Source organism: Anticarsia gemmatalis, chromosome 22 (assembly GCF_050436995.1).
Source record: "Anticarsia gemmatalis isolate Benzon Research Colony breed Stoneville strain chromosome 22, ilAntGemm2 primary, whole genome shotgun sequence".
In the NCBI taxonomy this organism is placed as follows: domain Eukaryota; kingdom Metazoa; phylum Arthropoda; class Insecta; order Lepidoptera; family Erebidae; genus Anticarsia; species Anticarsia gemmatalis.
In genome coordinates, this window is record NC_134766.1 from 3,583,884 (window position 1) to 3,609,867 (window position 25,984).

A 25,984-nucleotide genomic window follows, 5' to 3' on the forward strand; every position below is an offset into this window, starting at 1 on the left:
TCTTTCTCGGAAAACCTAACCACGCGGACGATATGACGCCAGCGGGAAGGCCTAGGAACTGGCTTTTCCAACGACTATCAATAGTGATAAGTGCTAACAGTTTAACAAACTATATTCTATTTTTTCTTATATTGATCTATCTAATTATATACATTCACATCAAACTGTATATTTCCACTTTAGGTAATAAAATACTATGTTTAAATGCCTAAAATACTATGTTTGATTGCTTCCGCGGCGCTGTGGTTTATGTCGCCGCACCGCTACCATTGTACCGGGAGGTCGTGGGTTTGATGTCCACACGGAGGAATTATTTGTGCGATCCAAAGATAATCGTTTCTAGTCTGGTTGTACTTTGTATCCGTCGTTTGTATGTTTGTAAGTCCCCGCGACACAAGAGCTATTCTTAGTACGGGAGTTGTCTTTAATAAAAGAAAAAATATATATTACCACTTTTCAGTACTGACACTGTGTATAAATCTAGCAGTTTCCTTAGTAGTCAATCATATTAACCTAGTTTTCAGTCTAAACTAGCCATGTACAAAAAACACGTACGTTTCAAGATCTGTGATTACCGTTGTTGGCACGAAGGCGGTCAAATGTGTTATTTTTACAGACAAACTACTCGGTCTACGGTCTACGGTACTACGGTCAGTATCAAGTTATATAGCCATTAGCTTGCAGTTATGTGTTAAAATTCATATTTTTTTAGTTATTGTTGCACTGGTACATTCTTGTATGATTCTTTACATGGGTTCTGGATCTCGTGTAATTAATGGTTTGTAGCAAATCTTATATTGTCAAACTATAGTGAGAGAAGTGTCATAAAAACCTTCACGCAATTTTTAGAAGATAAGCTCTACGAATAAGCTTCTGTTTTAAGTCTGCATGAGATAGATATATTGAGATATAATAATTATTTATTTGAGTGTAATCGAAAGCTTTTTTTTTCTTGGCTCTAAACGCTCCCGCCTGCCTAGATACATTAGGTAGTAAATTTGACCTCCTCAAAAAAACACTTTACGTAGTCAATTGTTTTCAAGAAAAAGGAAATCTGTCAAAATGTACTGAAAATAACAAAGCAAAAACAATGAACAAAAAGTAAATAATGGACCTACAAGTCATTGACATTCCATAAGAAATATATTTACAGTTACATAGAAGGTAAATATTTTTTTGTGTTTCATTGTTTACTCGCAACGGCACGAGTGCGTATTTTGTTAAAAATACCGTAACCTGAAATGTTTATAAAAAAAAGCAAATAATTTAGACCCATTACTATCCTACAAATTTCTTCCCGTAATTAGAAACCTTGCATACCTAAAATTTGTTTAATAAAGTTATCGAGGGCCTGCAAAGTCCCCAATCCGCACTTGGCCAGTGTGGTAGACTCGAGGTCTAACCTCTCCCTCGTTCAGGAGGAGACCCCTGCCCAGCAATGGGACAATAATGGATTAAAAAAAGAAAATAAATGAGAGAGAACCCAATGTGGCGGGTTTAAGCACTTTAGATTTATTTAAGAACTGTTTAACCTTAATCATCACAATGTCTTTCTTTATCGCTGAAGCAAGATATTCTGAATACACACGCAAGACTTCGAAGTTTTGAGTGTGTTGTCCTGGTTTTGAACCCTTGATCACATGCGTGGGGTGCTTTTACGACTTAGAGCTCTTGCCACTCCCTAATCCGGAAATATATGCGTTATAATCTATTTTATTTATTTTTCAGTTAAAAATTCGCCTTGATTGTGATATATTGGGGTCGATTGCTTTACGAAATTGACTCTAAAAGATCTAATTACCAAGGATGATTTCCTTTTTAGGCAAAAGGTTCTTTAGATTTAGCATATTAGAGATGTCATACATAACAGAAATGTTTGTTATGAATATAAAATGCAATAAAGTGTTAAATTACGGCATTGTCCTCATCACTTATATGGTAAAGCGACCTCGGTCTAAGACATTGATTTTAATATGAACTCCTGTCAAGTTTACGTCAAAATTCATAATGTATACTAATATTATAAAGCTGAAGAGTTTGATTTAAAAAAGTCTTCAGTGTTAGATAGCCCCTTTATCGAGGTAGGTTATAGGCTATATATCATCACGCTACAACCAATAGGAGCAGAGTACCAGTAAAAAATGTTACAAAAACGGGGAAAATTTTGACCCATTCTCTCTTATGTGACGCAAGTGAAGTTGCGCAGGTCAGCTAGTTTATAGATAAAAATACATTGTCAACTTCCGCCATAATTACTGTGTTGTTTATTAACAAAATGCATAATAATACAAGCGTTATTTTTTATTAATGATTGAAAGCAATGCGGAATATACAGTTATTTACGGAATAAGTGGCATTAAATTGTATATTTATATTTTTAGGACACAAAAATCGTTCACGTCAGTATCGTAATAATTGCGTGCGTTTTTGTTTATCCTCAAGGTTGACAAGAGAGGCTCAAAAACACTCAAATTACAATAGAGACGAGAAATGTTATTGTTTTTTTTTCTAAAGACAACTCCCGCACTAAGAATTGATCTTGTGTCGCGGGGTCTTTTACTAACATACGTACAAACAACGGACACAAACTAAAACCAGACCCGAAACAGTTATTTGTGGATCGCACAAATAATTGTTCTGTGTGGGAATCAAATCCACGACCTCCTGACGCAATGGTACGACGCACTGCGCCACGGAGGCAGTCATAGACATTTTATTGCCAAAACTATAGAAATCTAGATTACATTTATAACTATGAACATTAGAGCAACATATACTTATTAAGCAAAGGATGATTGCTTCGATACACGAGTAATTGAACTTGCAAATTCAAATGTTCATTACCAGAAACAAATATTATGCAAATCGCTTGTTATTATTCAATGGAAGTGAGAACTTTTTTCTCAGTTCTTTCTATCTCGATGACGTCAATTTTGTGCTTGAACCCTTTGACGTAAAAACAGTTTATTACTAATTAATCACCGAACAGAGAAACTGACAAATTTCAAAAATACCTACTGACCTAGAAAACCAAAAATAAGTTGAATTAATTTTTCAAAAAATTTATCACTGTAATTAATTTAATTGATGTAGTCAATTAATTGGTCTTTTGACATAGCCTAAGGTCGTAGTGTCTAGTGTATCAGGAAGTAAAGATACATGCGCATATTTTGGTGACAGGCCATGATGTCATAATTGTCTGACAGTGGGACAGAAGCTAATTTGGATTAAAGAGCGTCAAAGGAAAACCTCCGATTAATCATCCTAATCGGTTCTGCTTTAGGTCTTTGCTATGTTACTAAAATAAAATGGGTCCTAAAATCGGTTTCCGAGCTGGTAGATTACGGGTTTTTCTATTAACTAAATTTCAGTGACAGGATGAAATTTACTAAAAGAAAAAACGCAAAAGGGTTTCAAAATACACCCGTTTTTCGCCACATAATATTCGTCCAATGCTACAGAGAGTGAGTCTATCGCTTAGTTTCAAAACACTTAAGCCTAACCGTCGGGAATATACATTTTTACTATGCAAACACATAATATAATTACGCGTATATTTACTTAGTTAGATAAAGGTTGCCGAAGCTCGGTCAATGTTAAGACCGAGGCTGTCTCAACAGGTTGTCTTATGAACTGTAAATGCTGCAACCTGTTTGAACTAGGAAGTTTATTGACTATGAGGGACATTGAGGGACATTTCACTTGCAGATTTTTATTAATATTTTTTAACCCATGACTGTCCCACTGCTATGCAAGGGTCCCGAAAAGGGAGTGGTTAGATCTTGATCCTCCTCCTTCTTTTGAAGTCGGTTAAAAATGTATATTTGTAAGTAACATTTGGACCCACTACGCTCGTTTTCACCCTCTCTTTGAGCACCTTTATTCATAAAATACTTGAAAAAATGGGTATAACATATATTTAACGCTAACTGTTCCTAGTTTAACATGCGTGTGAGTCATATATTAGCATCTTCCCTGTACCTCAAACTTGCGGTCAAATAAAAAAAGGTTCTAATACTTAGAAAGGTATTACAAACATATGATTCATAACAAACACTGATATTTACATGTTCCTTCGTACCTTTTCATATTAACATGTGGTTTTAACCCGCAGACGAGTTAAAAACATCTTTATATTTATTTTTCAAATGACGTCTGCACAAAGCCTATTCTAGAATACCAGGAAAACTAAATTGCAGACTAATACGGCATGAAACTAAGACTATCTTTCTAAGAATTGTTGCAAAAAGTACAAAAGGCTCTTGGAAAAAACTTAGTTTTGTAATTGTCCTATTAAATAGGATTATAAAAAGAGAGATTCTTTAGGAAGTTGATTTTTTCAATAAGTCCCAGTTTCATTACTTCTGGATACCTAATCTTTCAGATAAATTCAAGTTTCAACTAAATTTGTGTGAGTTATCTGACACATAAATTTAACAGGAACTTGTCAGACATGAGTGTAATTAGCCGTAATATTTAAGAGCTATAGTGCTAAGCATCGCCATTTAAAAAAATTATCTCAATATACTTTAACAATTTCAATTTCATATTTTTATAAACTCAATTGAAAAAAGGCGTAAATCGTATAGAAATATTGTTAACTAACGCTTTTTTTATCCAAACAGAAGAAAAGCCTTAATCGTTAACTATCACTTTTCTCACAGTAAAATTCTCATCTTAACTTTGTCAATCTAAGCATTACTAAGATGTCAAACTCAATAACTTAATACCTATCATAAAAGACCTTCAACATAAAATATGATATATTAATATGTTATACAAATTACGCAACACAAATTACATATGTTTCTGAACTGTTATAAATTGCAATATATTTAAGAGGACAGGCGACGTTCTTATGAATACTTTGAACTTATGACAAAGTTATTTAACTAAGTTTAAGTTAAGATACCTAAAATAAAGTTTTTTGTTATAAAAAGTAGTTTTCAATGTCACCGGTTTGGTAAAAAAACTTTGTGACCAAAACACATATCTGGTGAAGTTTTACTTAAACCAATGTAACACACATAAGTTTAGGATAAGTTTGCATCTACGTGTTTAAATTTTCTTAGATTATTTTCTTATTTAAATAACTTTAGTAATAGTAGAGATAAATACACTACACTCTACCCATTGCCGTGCGAATTAAACATGTAATTTTATCAAACTCTTTCGATAGTATATAACATTATCTCATTTCTAAGATTGTTTCAATGTGTTCCAATTTGCGTAATATTTATTTATTTATCTAAATAATAGTACTACTCCTAATTCAGGCAGAGTTAAAAAAAATCGGAACAAAAGTATAACCAAACTTCTATTACAACGGAAATAACACAGACCAATAAATATTAAATAAAAAATAGACATAAAAAGGTCTATACTAAGAATCATGGTAAACGTCAAGTCGCTAGACAAAAGATATTTCTTTTAATGTAAAAAGTTTATAAAACAGTAACACAAAGGAGTATTGTGTTCATTCATGAAGAATATCAAGTTATAAGTTCATGGACAGGCTTGTTTGAAAATACCTTTATTCCCTATTGATAACTGAAAGCCTACCCCACTATTATGAACATTGAGACGTGGAATAAAACAAAAACATTCTACAGTTATGAAAAACGATGGTAGCCATGTTTAAACAGTGACAGTATTTCATTTGTTAATCAAAATATTGGCGCCGACTTGCAGTCGTTTAGTTGTAGTTATTTCAAGGCCCTAATGATAAAGAGAAGTTCATAATAGCATTTTTTATTCATCGTATAGTTAGTGGTCAACTGAGTATCAAAGTTGTTAAAGTTTAAGGCCTTAAAACCTTTGACGTGACTTGACGAATGTTATCTTAAATGTTATCTTTGACAACAACCGGGGCCGCCTTTTAGCTGCTTAACTCTGTGGCGCGGTCAGTTCAATTCGTAGGTCGGAAGAAGTGCTACTAGTCTTATTCTTTTTTATTGAATTATTATCAGTCGTAGTCTAGAGTTTGGTAACGTGTATATAGCAATAGCCTGACATTCTGAGATATCATAACTTTATAAAAGTAAAAAATGTACTTAAATACTTAATTTCTACTTATTTATAAATGCTAATGTAGCTCTATCTCATCTTCATGTCTAAACCATACAACGGATTTGCATGGACGGATTTCAAATTTTGTACAAAGATCGTTTGAATCCTGAAGAAAAGACGTAGGTTTGTTTTTGACGCCAGGTGGACAAGCATTGGACATCGGTGACCAGTACTCCGAACATAAAACTTATAAGTATCGAGTATTTATATCCGAGTATGTTCAAAATACAAAAGGTTGACGACAGTCTGTGAGCCCTTGCAAGGTCATCAGACAATGGGTCAGGCGGGTCAATTATATGGCAATACGCCAGGCCCTTTGATACTTACATTATTACTAAGTTAATTCTTAAAGAAAATAGCTTTGTTTGATTCCATGTTTGATACATGTATTAATCAATACTTGGATCGATATTTAAAAATGTGCGGGGCATACCTTGGTTAGGACAGGATCTGAGAGCGTGGTGCAGATAAAGAGATGATCTATTTTCAGCAGTCAGAAGAATTAGATCGTGAATCATTGTAATTAAAAATGAAATAAAATCAATAATTCAATGTATGTTGATGTTAGGTACTATTACCGAATATGCGCAAAAAAAGAAGGAAGGCAACTCCCTCACTAAGAATTGCGCTTGTGTCGCGGGGACTTTTACAAACAACGGACGCAAAGCACAACCAGACCCGAAACAATTATTTGTGGACCGCACAAATAATTGCTCCGAGTGGGAATCGAACCCAAAACCTCCGATGCCGTGGTATCGCCGTGGTGACCTAAACCACTGCGCCACGGAGGCAGTCGCATACATAGATATTTTCCTCCTACTTCCTATTGTATAGGATTTTCTCGTACTTGTCTAATCAATTAAAAAGACATTGAATAATGAGTAACTAAGTAAGTAACATGTTATCCTTCGCATCATCTCCAGATATGACGTATCTACTGAGTGTAAGTTATTAATACTCCAAGGTACTTTTCATTAGTAACGTTCAATGTTCTCAACTAAGGGCCATATTAAAGATGAACATAATTCTATATGCTAATTATGAAAGTAAATATTTACGTCACTACTGTGTCAATATTTTTGATAGACACTTACCTCCGTGAGACCTTTTAATCGAGGCTACTAAGAGTGACCAAAACTACTAAGCTTTTTACCCCCTGAGGCTTGACGGGTCATATCTGGTACGTCTAAAGAAATAAAATAATGTGCGTTTCGTGCTTGCTTAAATTAAAATAACCGTACGGGAAACGAAATGTTACGTCTTTGTCAACATAATGAAAATAAGAATTGACATTTGCTGTCATTCGGCGTTTGTCAACGTGGCGGACAAAAACAGACCTGCGCGGACGCCGGGTAGCCGTCGTATGCCTCATCCTCAGAAAGTTAAAGGTTTCTAGGGGATAAAAAGCATCCTGTGTCTGTTACTCCTTCCCACAAACACTATTTTAAAATTGTACAACTTTTCCGGAAGCGTCTTTTCTCGTACCGAATTCGGATATACCACCCTATATGCCTCCATTACTCCCGGTTTCAGAGGTACATTTAGCGGTAGTTTATTTATTCAAACTGTCATTTTTATATGAGCTTAAACGCTATTGAATAGTTAAACCACCGCTAAATGTACTTCAGAAACCGGGGGTTAGTGCTCCCCTACACTCCAAGAAACATACATGATAAATTTTAACATCTTGCATTCAGCAGTTTCGGCTGTATTTGATCCGTCAGTCATTACCTTAGTAACGGTAAAACTTCCGTTTATATAAAGATAACACGTAATACATTTTACCTCGAACAAAAAACATCGCATTATGTGCAGAAATTAGATGACAATAACTTTAGGCCGGGACTCCACCAAAGCAGAGATGTGTGCGGTGTGCTGTGTGCTGTGCGAGAAGAGATGTTTTTCAGCTCGCGGGACTCCACCAAAGCGGAGATGTGTGATCTCTCGTCTCCACTGCGCGTCGTCCGCGCACAGCTCACATCTCCGCTTCCATCGCGACATACAAATATTACACATCTCCGCACAGCGATCTCCACTGAAGCTGAGCGGAGAGGAGACGTGTCAATAACTCAATTCTATTGGTTGTTTAAAAAACATCTCCTCTCCGCTCGTCTCGTCTCCGCTTTGGTGGAGTCCCGGCCTTACACTTCCACACAGCAACAGTCTAAAAATAGCGCACTCATCGCAAAAAATCGCCTAATACAACAGAATATAGGTCATAGTGATAAAAATAATTGATAATAAGTAAATCTATCGTGATTAGCATACCGGTTGGACTCGCCACATCGCCGGCGTGCGCGAGGTGAACCGCACGAAAATCAAGGTCCACATCATATAAGTTACTTATTGTTTGTTTGTTCCGTGTTTCATGAAATTTAGAAGAGTCTGCGTACGTGATGTGGAACAGATACTTTACTTAATACTTCTTTTTATTTTGTTAATTGGTTAATGCCAGTTAGTGGTCAAAGTAATGCCAGCTTAATATGCCTAAACATCTTTGGCACAACTAAACGACTGCTTTGACTGTTCTTATTGATAAAACGAGATCGATTTTAACGTAGAAAATCATAGATTAAAGAGAAGATACAGAAATGAGCTGGCCTAAGGTTGATCCAAGATCCACCCTGGGTCACGAGTCTCAGTGGCACATGGCCTATATTTTCGATTCCTTTTTTTTCTTAGGAAACTTTCGTACTTCTTGGCTTAGTACTATATCAATTTCAGAAAGTATCTATCGTCTAACTTTAACAATTTAAATTAACAATAATATAATTGCTTGTAAACGAGTATAACCACTTGATTCAAAAAGTCTTTACTTCCAACATCTTCCAATCAATCAGTCGATTAATTTCGCGGAACGCTGCACAATACAATTTGACCGCAACATGACTCAACAGTGGATTCCGTTTATTTTTGTTATATTGTACCCGAGAGTTCCTTATACCTAACAGTTCTTGAAAGAAAAGCGAAGTCTCTAGGAAACAAACATCGGAATGAAAAACATCGATGCATATAAACATCAATTTATCGAACCATCAATGTTTTTAAAAACGCGATAATTGCGAGCAAAAAAGCTACCTTTCCTCTCTTTTAGAGCACATAGAGTTGCTGATTTTCAACATCTTAAAGTTGATTCAGATCTGAGACCTACCGTTATTTTTCCCGCGTCAAAAACATTGATACTGTAACATCAATACATTGATATTTTCCTGTCAAAACATAGATGTATTACTTGCATTCCTAAAAGTCCCCAAACAGCAATTGGCCAGCGTGGTGCACTCAAGACCTATCGCCTCCCTCTTTCCGGGAGGAGACCACACAGATAAACAGTGTGGAGCTCTTTTAGATTACGTCGCCTTGTAAAAAGTTTTAAAATAAATATTTTTTGACTGCTTATTCTTAAAATAACGATTCATAGTAATAAGTGGCATAATAGGTATGCAATTAGACAATTAGTCGCTAACTCACTTAGCAACGACTAGTTAAACGTATTTTAGTATATTTTAAATAAATAAAACTCACGTGCGAAGAGCTATATTAAGAAATTTTTTGGACTAATTATAAATAAAATCATTTTATTATTAAAATAAATTAATGCATATTTTTAGTAAAAAGTTCGTTAATGTCATTTTCCGGAGTATTCTTGCACACGGTAATTATTTTTATACATTTACATCATAATTTGTTTTTTTATTCTCAAATTTAAAAACTAAGAAGAGCTTTGTACTATGGTAACCAATGCGTGATTTTATGTATTTATGTATGATAAAATTACCTAATAATTTTGTATGAACTATGACAATGTACTGTATGGATTATGAGACTTACATTGTTAATGGCGAAACGTTGGTGTATTTCATACACCTCTACCTAAAACAGGCGCTCGTCGGGTAAAACATGCGTGATTTTATGTATATTTTTATGTCTATATCTGTAATAGTTATGGCCATTTCAACTATGAATTCAACACCTATTTATCGATTTCTATTAATTCTAATTACCGTATATTGTTTCCCAGTTGTCTGTTCTCACGACTAGTTAGTAATTCCACAGGACGGACACCTACACATGACAACGGTCACAGGAAAGACTGAATCGATCAATTAATTCAGCTTGTTAAGGTCTAAGGAAACTAGACTATCCAGGCTGATCATTTCCTGGAGATTTCCGGGGCCACAAACGGAATTTCCTGGACATTTCTGGGGCCACACAAACGGAATCAGAGTTTTCAGCTCCGGTCCGAGATTGTGCTAAGTAAGAATGATGCAATACTACTATTTCTTCATTCCGGGACAGGAAAATGACATGACTAGACACGGGACAACACGTAAAATTCCGGGACAATCCCGGAGATCCCAGCCATCTGATAACCCTAATTTACCTTAGTTCGTATATAGCAGGAAACGTTAGTACTATTAAACATCTTCAAGTAAAGTAGGGTTCTAAAAAAAAAGAAAACATGTAGTGCTTCTACATGTATTATTTATTTTCAATGTTGTGAAGGGATTTGGCTGATTTACAATCGACAGCCTGCCTCTACATTGTAAAAATAAAATTAATTGTTAAATGTCACAAACGCATTATAACTAAATATTATAAAGTTTTTCATACAAAAGCTGTTCGACATATTACTATGTAGTAAGCCGTTTAGTAAAATTTACGAAACAATTAAGTGCCTATACCGAATATTCAAAGGTTTTAAATACAAAAGCTTTTCGACATAGTAAGCCGTTTAGTAAAATTTACGAAACGTTTAAGTACCAATGAAGGAGAATCTTAAGGACACATCGTGCACAAACACTGCAAAACACGATTTCTTAACTATCTACCCATCATCCTTTATAAATTATATTTTTGTGTTTTAATGAAGATGTAGTTCCGTCTTCACTTCCGATTTACCATTTAACCCAATTTGAAAACCAAAAAACTAAGTTTGTAAAATAAATACGTAAATTATGTAGTTAAAAAATAAAGAAAAAGAGTGGTAATTAAAATGATTATTTTGAATAAGCTAGGATCGAACCGTTGACTACACAATTTATTTTGTTAAGTAAGTATAGCAAAAAGGTTCACCTATATACGAATCGAAGTAGATTCATAAAAAAATAAAGAAGAGATTAAATATAGAATATATGTCTATTAGTATTTGGTATAGACAATCATAAGACTAATATTAATATTAGGCAAAGGTAAAGGCCGCAATATGCCAAGTACAACAGAAAGTTGCGAAACTACTAAAATGTATTGTATTACATTATAAACTGGTATGGACTGTAACAAAAGTTATTTACATAATATATTATAATAATATTATTAATAACATAGATAGCTGAACTTGACATTTACAAAAAAATATATAAGGACGTTTAATTTTTAGCAAACCACTTTGATTTTGAGCCTCGCCTAGAAGTCATAGGTTTAAAAAAAACTCTTTTTAAAGCTACTGCCGCACTAAGTATTGCTCTTGTGTGGCGGAGACTTTTACAAACATAAAAACATTGGACACAAAGTGCAACCAGGCCCAAAACAACTATATGTGATTATTTGTCATAGCTGATGCTATATAGCCTATAGCCTTCCTCGATAAATGGTCTATTCAACACAAAAATGTTTTTTCAATTCGCATCAGTAGTGCCTTAGATTAGCGCGTTCAAACAAACAGACAAACAAACAAACCCTTCCGCTTCATAATATTAGTAAAGATGAGCATACCTCAAAATAAGTTAAAATATCATATACCTAGTTATATTAGCCTATGCTTCATATACTGCTCTCAACATCAAAACTACATTGAAGGGCGGTTTCCACCCCGACGAACAGTTAGCTGCACCTGAGCGCTCCCACGTTTCACCGCGAGCAATGTCACGGCAACATGAAGGTCATATTAACACGTCATTATTTAATCGAGAGTATTATAAGAATTTGTACGAGAATACCGAGAAATTATAACTGTATGGCCGTTGACGAGTAGCATTTAAAGGCCGGGTTTCATCGTTTATTAGATAGCTTTAGATAGTAAATTAGATGGAACTTTGACAGTTGTTTCCAATATTTACTCTGACTTTATCCAGCAGGTTATCTAATGCTTAACCAGAAGCCGTGAAACTGACCCTAAGTATTGCAATTTTCGTTTTCAATAGCCATGAGCCAATGAGTGTTCAAGAATTTATAAATGGATCCTGTCCGCATTAAAGAGATTCCTTGTTTAGTGTGTTCGGATAAACCACTTTTTTATTTAGTTTCAGGACTTCATCGCGTTATTGATATTTAAGTTTTAGGTTCCCAAGCACTTCCTTTATTTTTTATATTTTTCCTTTTTGAATGATATTGATTTGAAATTGAGAGAAGAAAAATATATATTTTTTTTTATGTCAGCATTTATCAACATAAAGTGATATTATAAAAAAGACCTAAATAAACACCAAAATGAGTCGCACAATAATAAAACGATTACGTCATTCCCACGCCTAATAAAATATCCACTGAGTGTGAATTAACATAAATTAGTAGGTGCGATGTAATGAATGAACACAAATGTGTGTGTCGGTGTGTGTGATCATAAGCGAGGACCTTGCACTACATCACGGATGGGACAATACATACAAACAAACAAAGAAAAACGACCTTATATCTTTATTATAATATTTTTATAATATTTTTGTTCAGCCTCTGCCTACCCCTATAAGAAGAAGGCGTGAATTTATGTATGTAAGTTAAATAAATTACAAATTTAACCCATTAATGTCCCACTGCTGAGCAAGGGTCTCCTCCCGTAATGAGGGAGGGCTTAGGCCTTTAGTCCAGTATAGTAAGTTAGCGATATTTTTTTATGGAAATCAATTATCGGTTAATTGATGAAAAAAAGATGCTTTTTATTAGTAGGTTTAATTATTCTGTAAATCTGTTTGTTTTTTTTTTCTTATAGAGGATGCCTCCAGATGCGTCAGATCATATATTATTGTATGCTATAAGAACGGAAATGCCTTACAAGTTTTAAACTCTATCTAACCCCAAAATAACAAAAGTTGTAAAAGTCTAAGAGAATATGACTAGACAAGTCTCATGCTAAAAAAAGTATCGCGAATTTAAATTAATCTGTCAAGTCAGTCTCTAATGTGCTACGGCCTTTATAAAGCCAATAAAACTCAATTAGAAATTATAATATTTTTTATATTTCGGTCAAGTGCAAGTCTTCGTGCCCGCGCCAAGGATGCACAGATAATAAAATTCGTAACGTATAATTTTATGCTCATCGAGATAAATATCTTTGAACGACGTATATGGTATTATGATGAATATTTTCATACTTCCTCGTAATTTTACCGCTATTTTAAGTGCATGAAAGGTAAGGTGAATGTATATATGTGTCATTTATCGCTATGGTTATGGTTTTTTATCACTATATAGTATAAAGTAAAGTTGCTTCCCGCGTCTGCCCTTATGTCTGTTTGTATGCTTAGATCTTTAAAACTACACAACGGATTTTGATACTGTTTTTTTTTTTAATAAATAATTAGAGTGATTCAAGAGGAAGGGTCTTACTTGAAAATTATAAATGCTTTTTGTAAAATTACTTTTAAAACCAATTTTCAATGCGATGTTTGATTGGGCAACCATTCTAGGAATTGAATTGTGTAATTCACAAATACTTATTTCGGAGATCACACAATATCTTTATCCTCATTATTATTATAACGCTAAATAATTAAGCGCACAAATCGGCATTTTTTAAATGTTTGGGCGACATAAAATATCTTCTGTCAGTGAGACGACTACTGTTACTAACATCATAACATATCAAATGAAACAAAACAATCCGATCAAGTCCAGTAATGCTTATACAAAGACGATACACCGATAATATTTCTGAACACACCTTGTACACGTCATAAGAGTATCATTAATACAAAAGTTTACCACTACAAGCTTCTTTCAACTTCATAACTTTTAAACTCTCGCGTTGCATGTGTAATGTATAATAGAATACGGGAATTAACGCGAACACGCATTTTACCTTAAAACCTTTTCTTCGACTTTTTTTCTTTCAACTTGTTTGACTGCCTCTGCGGCGCTGTTAAGGACCAATGCGTCGGGAGGTCTTGGGTTCTATTCCCATAGGGAACAATTATTTGTGCGATTCGCAAATAATTGTTTCGGGTCTGGTTGTACTTTGTGTCCGTTGTTTGTATGTTTGTAAAAGTGAAAACACAAGAGCAACTCTTAGTACGGGAGTTTGCCTAAGAAAATAGGGCAACTGGTAGGATATAACCTGTATTAACACATAGGATACTTTTTACCCCGGGAAATCTATTCACGCAGACGAAACCGTGGGTAAAACCTAGTATATTATGTTTGTTTGTCGTATGGTTAGTGGTCAACCTAGGGTCAAAGTTGTTCAAGCCGCCCGAGAGGCCTTTGACATAACGACTATTATCTTATTAGACAACAGCAATCTTATAAGCACAGATAAAAGAAGAATTTTTCTACTCTAAGTAGGTCAGTTACATAATAAATAATATTATGGCAATCGGCCATGTTTACACTCACTGGTATGTAGTATCAAGTTCACGCCGCGAAGTTGAAGGCTATGTTGCAAAACTCGCGCGGATTTGCGCTGTGATAACTAAATATATAAATAACTATTATTTACTAAACCTTCAGTTATAATGCTGTTATCTTGCTGATATAAGTTGACCTTATTTATCAGAAGATCGGGGTTGGAATAAATATTCCTGGATAGTGCCTAAACTGTGCTATTTGCGTGAAATTATTAGCATAAAAGTAGTTTGGTGCTCAAAGATATTAATTAATGTGTTTTACTTTAAGTTAAAGATTCTTACGGTTTTGTATGACAAATTGTCATTGTATACATATGAATTATTAATTAACAATTTTGTAGAGAGCGTAGCAAATGACGTTCTCTGGTTTCTATCTACCCTTTGAGAAAAAGGCGTGGGTTTTATGTTACGTAGAGATCAGTCAGGTAGTTCTTGAGATTTGTTCGGTAGATAATCTCTACAGCTATGTAATTAGTTTACCTTTGTATATCTATACAAATATTATAAAGCTGAAGAGTTTGTTTGTTTGTTTGAACGCGCTAATCTCAGGAACTACTGGTCCGATTTGAAAAATTCTTTCAGTGTTAGATAGCCCATTTATCGAGGAAGGCTATAGGCTATATAACATCACGCTACAGTCATTAGGAGCGGAGTAGCAACGAAAAATGTTACAAAAACGGGGAAAATTTTTGACTTATTCTCTTAAGTGACGCAAGCGAAGTTGCGCGGGTCAGCTAGTAATAACTATATACGTTTGATACTTATAAAATTTACTGTAATAACGTTATAGTAATTACCGTTTTACCGTTGTAAGTTAAACTAACTCTGCAATACTAAACAAGATCTGCTTATTTGGAAACTAGTAGTATACCTTTCGACTGTTATTTTTAGCAATACTTAATTATAACCCACAGTGAGTATTTATATCGTTACTTAATAAACTATTTTAAGCCGGTTCTACATTTCAATATTTAGAGGTTAAATATTTAAAATAGAGGTACTTTTCACAAATATTTTCTGAAATATACGTCACTAGTTTCTGTCCATGACTTCGTCCGCATGAATACATTTAACGGGGTGAAAAGTATCCTATGTGTTAATTTAGGTTACAATATATTTTATAGTCATTTCATGAAAATCCGTTGAGTGTTTTTTGTGTGAAAGAGTAACAAACATACTTACACACAAATAATTCCTCTTTATAATATTATTATTATATTATAGAAGTATAGATAAATCCGCTCAAGATATATTCGCTTTTTACTAAAGAAAGTTATTAACTCTCATTATAAAAACATTCAATGTAAAATTAAGTCCTTCTTATTTTTATTACTACCAGTAACATTAACCCTTTACACTTTTGTCAATTTTTGCCTTATAATAAAATACTTTTACGAGAGACTATAAAATCCTACACAAACGAATACGCCCATAAACTTATGTCCTTATTTAATTTATACTTTTATTAATTTTGAAACTTATTATTTAACATTTTTCTTATGCCTAAGTTTCCGTTTTTTAGTGGACGCAATTTTATATTTTTTTTGTGTATGGGGCTGGCCCCGACTCCATTCTCTAAGATGGCTGCCGAGGGCAATGCTGGAAACCCTGCAAACTTTAACTTAAGCTTCTATGGACCTCCACTACACATTAAAAAAATAAAATTGCGTCCTCTAAATATAACTTTTCGATGGAGTAATGTATTATGAACAAATAGTTTATCTTTTCACCGTATGTATTATCACTGTGTACTGACACAACCTGTTGTCTTAGGTGTCCTACATGCCCATATTATAATTGAAGATGACCTTAATTAGACCATACACAAATACACAATGCAACCTCACGCAAGGATATAGAAAATCTAATAATATAATCATTACTTCGTAAGTCAACGGGTAAAAACTATTGGTATTTTTTTTTGTTCGATTTAAATTCAGGCAAATGTATGTTTGGCGTAAAAAATAAGAAAACGATTTAGATATTTTTAATTAAAACAGTCAATTTTCTAACCTGTGTTAACCCAGGATCCCGTGGGAACTTGTAGTTGTAAGCAGAAAATACAGTTTTCTTTTAACTTTTAAATTTCATGATTTTATTCACAGCCTGCGGCCAATCGCATATATTATTTGTTTTGAATTTAATTACTTCAAGTAAATATCCGACTATTACCGGATATAGCAATTATAAAACAATTAGTTTTACAGGAAATATACGTTAGTTTTATTTATATTGATTTTAACGTAGAGAAATCTTTAATGAACTATGAATGTTTTATTCGTAACGCATGATATCCGTGACTTTTAGATTATGTACTTTAAATTTAATATTTAGAAAATAAATTATAAGAATAAAAAGTATTTTTTAAAAGTTATTATATTTAAGATTTATTTGTGTTTTAATCGTAGAAATACTAAAATAATAACACACCTCGTTAACAAAAAATCATATAATTTTGATTTGAACGCGTCAAAGTTATTTATCGTGTAATAATTAATAATTTATGGTTAATTGTATACTTAACTATAATATTGAACTTTTATGTTGAATTAAAATAATTCATTGCAGCCGAAATTATTTTATCGTAATTTTTAACTCACATTACTGTCAAATTTACGGCCAGTTAAATACCGGAACAGTATATTAACACAACGTAAAAATCAACAAAACATAATCTTACGACATTACTATCGAGTTTCATTGATAATATATTTGTAACAGTACTCTTGAACTTTAAAAAATCAACAAGTAAGGGCATAAATAAAAGAAAAAGTCGCCGGCCCGGTGCTATAGAAAAGGAAGTGCGTCCACAGTTCATTGCACTTACCTTGCTAACTTATCCGTAAGCACTTTTATCACGACACTTAAAAAGTCATTTAAACTACCATTTTTAAAACCATAATAACCAATTTCACTTTTAACTTACAACCTTTTTTTTTAAATCATGTCCAAAAAACACTTGCTTCAAATAAAAAAAAATAAAACTGTAATTTTTAATTTCGAAATTTAAATTTATTTTTCTTCATAAAAAGTTTGAAAAAAAAGTTTGTGATAAATGAGGTCGCACTACGTAGAATTGGCGCGGCAAAATTGGCGCGCGCGCGCCTTTACCGTGTACGGTGTATTGCAACACTGGCTGAATGGGCGGTGTGGCCGAATGCCTGACCCTTGATGTTAGAACCGCGCTCTACCAAACACTATGAATTAACTAACTATTAGGTATAGTAAAATTCTATACCTACTAGGTATATGAATGAAAACAAAAAGTTCGTTATATTCGCTTTGAAATATAATTTTTTTCTTTCAGTATCTAATAACAATTTTAGCCTTTAATATAATCGACGTACCACTATTGCAAAAATATCGCATATTGTGGACTGAATTCGTACGCATATCTTTATTATTATTTTTAATAAGATTCTTCAGGATATCAATAGCAACATTACTTGCGTTTTCAACGGCTATAATAGCATTTTAAGTCAATATATCTACTTAAGACCCTTTTTCTTAAACATTCTTATTTAAAGCAATTAAAATAATTATTTACTTCAAAAACGGTGAGGAAGCGCCTTCGGCTCGGCCTCGCTATTCGTGTCAATCGAATGATTTATAAAAGGTATAACATCAACTAACAACATTCCGTCTATTTGAACATATTTCAACTCTACGTATTAGGCTTCGACACTGCCGTGCCTATAAACACCAAAAACGTATTTTGACAAGGTTTTTATTGAATTCAAAACGTAGTTATAATAAATTATCTGAATCTTAATAAAAAATAAGCCTATTGAAATTAGTTATATAGTTAAGCAGACGCAAAAACAAATGCTGATATGCGAGTTGCAGTGGCTAAACTTAGATCTCAGGACTTGAAATATCTCGTATTATATCAAAATCGATTCCGTAGTTCAACTTTGAATGCCTAGACTATCAGACAGATCGAATTAAGTGTTTTTATTAGTCCTTTAAAGGTTAAATAAAACATAATTAAAATACAGGAAGATACAAGGAATTTAAAATATGTCCACAGTTGACAAAATAGATAGATAAATTGCGAGATCGTTGTCCAACACTGGTTACCTCTCTTGGTAACCAATACTAAAACAAAGTCTGATTATATCATGAAGGAAAGATCAGGAACAATGCTTATTGTTTCTACTTTCATACATAAATAATATTGATAATATATAAGACTATGAGCACTGTTCATTGAACAGTATGCTACTTGAAATATCCTGCTTAATACGAATATAATTTTTATCTAGACACGTCTCTTCTTCACTATAAATGACGATTAAGGTATTCTTAGGTAATTGCGCTCACCGGTCGGTAAACTATTTGTGAGTTAAGCAACCTTCAAGGTGGACATAACATAGATCATTTTATTATCATAGATCGGTTAGTGGTATTCGATCTAAACATCTGAAATTCTTCTTGTCGTATGGTTAGTGGTCAACCTAGTGTCAAAGTTGTTCAAGCCGCCTGAAGGCCTTTGAACATCTGAAATGAAAAGTCGGCACAAATAATATAATCTATGCCATCAAAAACATTCTGTAAAAACCTCAAGTCTCGCCGTAAAAAGTTGTGAGATCTATATAATACCAAGTCGATTAATCTATTTAGTCTCTACTTAAAGGACCTTCTGTCTTAAGTTATTACGTATGTTATTATCATGCCAATTTAAAAAACATACCTCTAAAACAAATAGACCGACCTGGCCATCGCATGATTTGATTATTAGTATGTATCACACTACACAGCACGACAAGAAGTTAATGCTCCTGAAATGTTAATGGCGAATTTGTGTTTTCTTGCGATGACCAAGTCGATCTATTTGTTTTAAAGGTATTTTTTTTTAAATTGGCATGATAATAACATACGTAATAACTTAAGACAGAAGGTCCTTTAAGTAGAGACTAAATAGATTAATCGACTTGGTATTATATAGATCTCACAACTTTTTACGGCGAGACTTGAGGTTTTTACAGAATGTTTTTGATGGCATCTCACTTCTTTTTGTAGAGCGAATAGAGCAAACATAAGTCCAATTTGTATGGAAAGCCGTATTTTTTTCATAATTCAACATATTTTCCTATGGGAATGTTGCTCAGTTTCATGGGCTAAACACCCTTACCCACCCTATACCCCCTCCCGTTATGTCTCATACAGTAGATACATATTTACACCTATTTATTTTATTTTCTACAGAAATAATAATTTAATTCATTAACTGCAAATGTAACCTTGTAATCTTATACATTTATATGGGATTACAAAGTTATTGTTGCAGTTAGTGTATTTAGAAAACTTGACCGAAATTAGAAAATATTGAAATTTTCCCATGATTAAGACACTAAACCCTATTTGTATTCTAAATTTTAAGCTTCTAAGTCTGCTAGAAGTACCTTAGACTTTTGATGATCGGTGAGTCAGTGAGTCAGTGAATCAGTGAGTGACAAAATTCAAAATTTTAACAAGTTGTCATTCTTAAACTACTGGTTCAAATTGACTGAAATTTTAAATATACCGTGTTTATACAATGACTGATTAGTTGCTGAAAATCCAGGCTTCTTGTTTTATCCACTAAGAAATTATAGGGATGTCAAAAATAGCCCGAATTGCTTCGAGAAAAGGATGTTACGGCCGTGCCGCTTTTTTTTTGCTCGACTTGCGGGGGCACTTCCGTGCCCCCAGATTACGATGACAGTCGTTAAGTCAAAGGTTTAAGTTTTTGACATGGCGGGTTGAAACTTTGACACTAGGACCTATATGTAATCATTAACCAATAACAATTCAATAAATACATAGCTTTTTTGAGCAGTCAGTGGATCGAAATTGATTATATTGTTGTGCTCATCGAAGCTTTGTTCATATTATTTCACCAGTGAATTTTCTTATATATGTATACGTATGTGTATAATTTTATAAATTCTAATGAATTCGACGGTAAAACACAAATTATGTAATTCAATAAATTAATCAATCTCGCTGCGTTCTTGTCACGTCGTCGTATTTACTTTGATGTTGTTTATTTATACTCACTATAAACATACTGTGACTAATCTTCGTAATAAGGCCAATTAAGAATTTATTATAGAAGGATAGCCGGAGAATATAAACGACCCAGGGGGTTTTCGAGGACTACAGGAGCGACCTTTGCGCAACAGTGGGACACTAAATGTTGACAAATAAGTAAAGAATTTGTAAACTAAGAAAATGTTATTTTTCATCATCATCATCATCATCTCAGCCGGGAATCGTCTACTGCTGGACAAAGGCCTCCCCCATCGAGCGCCAATAGGACCGGTCCTGGGCCGCCCTCATCCATCGGACTCCGGCAACCCTTACCAGGTCGTCGGTCCATCTTGTGGGGGGGCCTGCCAACACTACGTTTCCCGGTTCGTGGTCGCCACTCCAGAACCTTTCTGCCCCAACGGCCGTCGGTTCTGCGAGCTATGTGCCCTGCCCACTGCCACTTGAGGTTCGCAACTCTTGTTAGTTATTTTTAATGAAATAGGTATATATTTATATAAATCTCCGATCAATAAGTTATCAACTAAGCGACCATTAGTAAGCCATTATATCGCAACCAAATACGTACATTAAATAAAGGTCCATCACCCAAACTACTGATTGAATTTCGTAAAATTTAAAAACAACTTCCTTATTATCTGTATACAAAGTAATAACTAAATCGCCGTTTATGTGTATACAAAACCTTTGGCCTCATTACCAAAACATTCGTTTAAGATAAAAGCTCTAGTTTAACAACAAAATAAGTATAGAGTATTATCATTTAGTCCCCGGTTTCTGAGGTACATTTAGCGGTAGTTTATCTATTCAATAGCGTTAAAACTCATACAAAAAACATTGATAGATAAACTACCGCTAAATGTACTCAGAAACCGGGAGTTAGTCACCGGTTTTACCACGTCTAAATATAATTTCACTTATCACACGGATATTTGTCGGTTACTTGCATACATTTTTGCTGTTACTTTATTTATAGGTTAACTAGTCCTCAGGCCCAGTTTCACCACTTCTGGATAACTGCTAGATAACGTATAATTTAAATAAAATACAGTTTGTTTTCATTCATTTGCTTTCACGTAATCGGTTAGGATATCTGATACTTATCCACAAGTCCTTAGTAACCGGTTTTTAAACCGAGTTAAAATGTTATCGTAGTATTGTTTCGGATATAACGTGTTATAGCATGAAGGGCACTTAAGTACATTGTTATTGATATTTTGAAGGTGATTAAAAGATATATACTAGCCTTCCTTATTATGGGTGTTTTAGAGCTGTTTATCAACGGCCCACATGATTCAAAAGATGGTTATTGTTGTTTAAAAAAAATTTGATCGCTACTTGCGACGAAAATAGTGTCCGTTCAATTCTCGGGTCGGACTGGGATTAGTTATTATTGAGCCTAATCCCCTGCAACACGGGTTTTTCCTTAATTAGAGCAAGCTGGACTTTCACATCTTCAAGACTTGTTTAAAATAACTACCACGCTTGCAGGGTTTTTTTAATGTTTTTCTTTTGCCGGTACGTAAAAAATATTTCTAACAACAGAGCCTTAAAAACCATCGATATATGTTTCTACACGATACGATCTTCACTATTAAAGAACGAGGAAAAAAAATCTAAGGCTGATTTTAGTCTTACGCCGACGGCACGCGCACCGTCAGCGCTTATGGCCGAGATATATGAACTTGTAGGAAGCGTTTTTAAATGACGCGTAGCTATCAGCGCGCACAGACGTCAGCGCCGATAGCTGCTAAGTAAGGAGGTCAGTACGATACTGATATGCGCTGAGCTATGAGCGCTGACGGTGAGCGTGAGACTAAAATCAGCCTAATACAGATCTTGGAACACTCATTAAGTTAAAGCCCTCGACCATTCAGACGGATCCTTATACCACTCGGTTCTATTGTGCACAAAAAATCGAAAAACAGCTCTTATTTCCCAATACCACGGACCTAGTATTTGTTAGCTCATTATCTATACAAATATTAAATTGAATTAGCACCATGTAGTATATTTCTAGACATAATATTTGCCCAAGTTTGTCCCCGTGTCAAAACATCGGCTGTTTTTGTGACCTTTCTATGGTATTTCATTGTCGGCCTACGGATGCATATTTTGCAATGAGCTTGTCAATTAATAGAGATGCTCACCTCTTGAGAGGCTGTAGTGAATTAATTATGTAATTAATTGTTAATGCGTGTGTGATAAGATATACTTTGTCGCGTGCCTTCGTACATTAACTTCGTAGTTAACCGACTTAGGAATGAAGAGGTTCTGTGTCGTACTGTATGTATTTTTATCATGTGTATATTCACCGATATACAAAGCTTTTACTTTATTGAAAAACATACATATAAAATCACGCCTTCTTCCCATTAGTTCCCATATGAGTAGGCAAAGCCCAGAGAACGTCACTTGGTACGTTCCTAACAAACTTCCCAATATTTGAATATCATTGCTGTTAGATCTCATACTGAAGTTGATTCCAACAAATCTGGTACCCAGAAAACTGACTGCTGTTGTCCTTACCGTCAACGTCACTACTTTTTTTGGGTTATGATTTTAGAGACGAGTTGCCTACTATCGAGTCCGAAAAAGTGGAATTTGTCCCAGGTCCGTGTTTCAAAGTGGACGATTTGCCTCCTAACCCTTTTTTTATCCCACTCTTTGGTAACTTAAATTAATAAACAGAACGGTCATAAACATCTATGATTAACAGAAATATAATGTTGACAGATTCATTTTGTAAAACTGACAACCGAAAATAACCACTTTTATTCAGTCATTTAAGTCGTATCGGTCATGCCTGTTACGTTTTGTTTGGGAACCGATTTCAGACAACCCACGGCACAGTTCTTTATAAATTTTGACATCTTTGATTGACGCAACGAATAATGTAATACTCGTAATATATTGTTTATATACCAGATAGCAACAAAAGTTGCTGCAAAGTGTTACCAACAAAATAACGCAACCACTCAGGACGACATACATACATACATAATATCACGCCTTTTCCCATATAGGTAAGCAGTGACTAAAGAACGATACTTGGTACTATCCTTACTCAGGACTAGTCTCTATTTATTGATGCTAGGCCATATACAATCGCAATACCACTCAAAATTATACCGAGATCCCATTCATATATCCAAGAAGAGTAAGTAGTCTTTACCATAAATCATTTTAAATAAGAAATACCATAAGTTCAGCAAAGATAATAAATGCAAAACGTCTGCATCCAGCCCGAGACGCAGTTAAAAAATAAACAATCAACATATTCTCGGAAAGACGTTTTGTGGTTTATCCTCTTGAGTTGTGAATAGCAGGCTCGTTTTATTCGTTTATTCATAGTGTTTAATGATATTCTAATATTGGGAAGTACTTTTTAGGTAGTAGTGATAGCCATGTAGGTCCCTTGCAGTGGGACAGTCGTAGTAATTTGCTACTTACTGGGACTGGAGGAGAGTGAATTCTAAGGATAGAGGCAAGATGCAAATGGGGGGTGAGCATTGTTACGTAAGTAATCCTAAAATATTGTTACAGGAATAGAAGAACACTCCCATAAGCTTTTTTACCTCTTATTTCGTACCTCGACATAAGGGACAAGCCAATTTTCCTTAAATTTAGATAAGGTAACACAACTAAGGGCTTACACTGGCTTCAGCTTGCTTGGAATCAATTAAATCAAAAAACTCCATCAGTTGCAATAGCTACGGAACCGATTCCAAAAGTTCACACAGTATTCGTACATATTTCGCAAGATTACTATGAATTACAAGATGTCATTTGTGTGATAACATCTAGATGCTGCTTGGATACCACATGGGCTCCCATCAAGGCGAGCACGTGACCATCATCGTGTTTAATTGTCATAGAGGGCGCCACGTGACCGGAAGTCCAGATATTACACATTGGAATTACATTTTAATCATATGTTTTGGATACATGTGGATTTTCTTAAGTGTTTTTTTATTATGTTACCTTCCGCATTATAAGAGCGGACTTAAAGCGCGCACTAGACGGTTAGCGATCAGTGAGCATAGACTTATCGCGGACATTCTATAGATGGGTAGCCGGGTAGCATGAGCTAAGTATCTCCGTGCTTTGGAGAGTACGATATAAGTCGATGCTGGTTGTTGTCAATTCAGGACAGTAGTTAAACACAACAGACAATTTCAAAAGTTGTCTGGCAGTTTGAACAACTTAGATACAAAGTTGATTACTGGCCATAAGATAAATGATAAAACGGATTGATTTACAACATATGAATAAGCATCAGATAACCTATCTGCAGGATAAAGTGACAGCAAATGAATTGTAACAAACAACTATCAAAACTACTATTAACTATCCGCTAGCGGTGGTAAAGGGGACTTACTCTTGTATAGAAGCATATCTAGTTTGAGTAGTGACTCGAACCTACGGCAGTCGGTATAGCGATAGTAGTATTCGCACCACTTTTAGTACTTAACCATAGAATCACGCGCGATGTCAAACACGTTTATGATGTTTTTTTCTACGACTAAAAAGGTTTATGGTTTGTAATTTGGATAAATTACACTTCAAAAAGAAATTAGACTTAAAATACATATTTTTGTTTTCAATACTTCTAGAAAAAAAAGTATAAGACGCAAAACAACTGTGCAAATATATTGCCCGGTTTAAACACTTTTCGGTACAATAAAAAAATACTCGTATAAAACCTTGTAATAATACGTACATTACTGATGATTGCAGGACTCGTTGTATTCACCCGAAATCCGATAATAAGTGCAAATATTTGTAAAATCCGTTCGACTGACCGAAATCACTGTAAAATTTGTCAACAACTACGATTTATATAGGCTATTTTAAGACAATAAAGAGACCTGGGGCGACATCTATATCAGAACAACGAAACGGTGGAGCTTTGAAATATCGATCGATGTAAAAGTACCGTAACGCCATCTAGTAAAAACATATAGTACTCGACAAGAATAATTTACACACTGCAGCGACAGGTAACGACGCCTACAGTGCATAAGTTTTGTTTGAAAAAACATAGATGGCGCTGTACTCAAACAATTATTTCGAGTATACTTTTAGTTTCTAAAATACGCTTTGTAGATTTTTCATGAATCTTCAGTAGTTAAATAACAATATTGTTGGACTTACCTCTGCCCAGAAGCAGACGATGAGCGATGATCCAGACATGAGTAGAGGGTAGTAAGCTGACAGGAGGCTCGTCGCCCATCCCTCTTGGAATGCAGACTGAAAATAACAAAATACCGGTCAATTTCACAGTTCAACAAGTTTCTATATCTATTATAAAGAGTCTAAAA

General features: G+C 34.3%; 1 protein-coding gene across 4 annotated transcripts in view; it reads right to left on the minus strand.

The window, feature by feature from the left end:
• Positions 1-25,984, minus strand: part of LOC142982522 (uncharacterized) — a 109,783-nt gene that overhangs the window by 25,391 nt on the left and 58,408 nt on the right. For all 4 annotated transcript variants that reach the window (XM_076129044.1, XM_076129040.1, XM_076129041.1 and 1 more), the window contains exon 4: positions 25,818-25,913. In XM_076129044.1, coding sequence (XP_075985159.1) covers positions 25,818-25,913 — 96 coding nt within the window. The remainder of the gene's footprint in view (positions 1-25,817; positions 25,914-25,984) is intronic.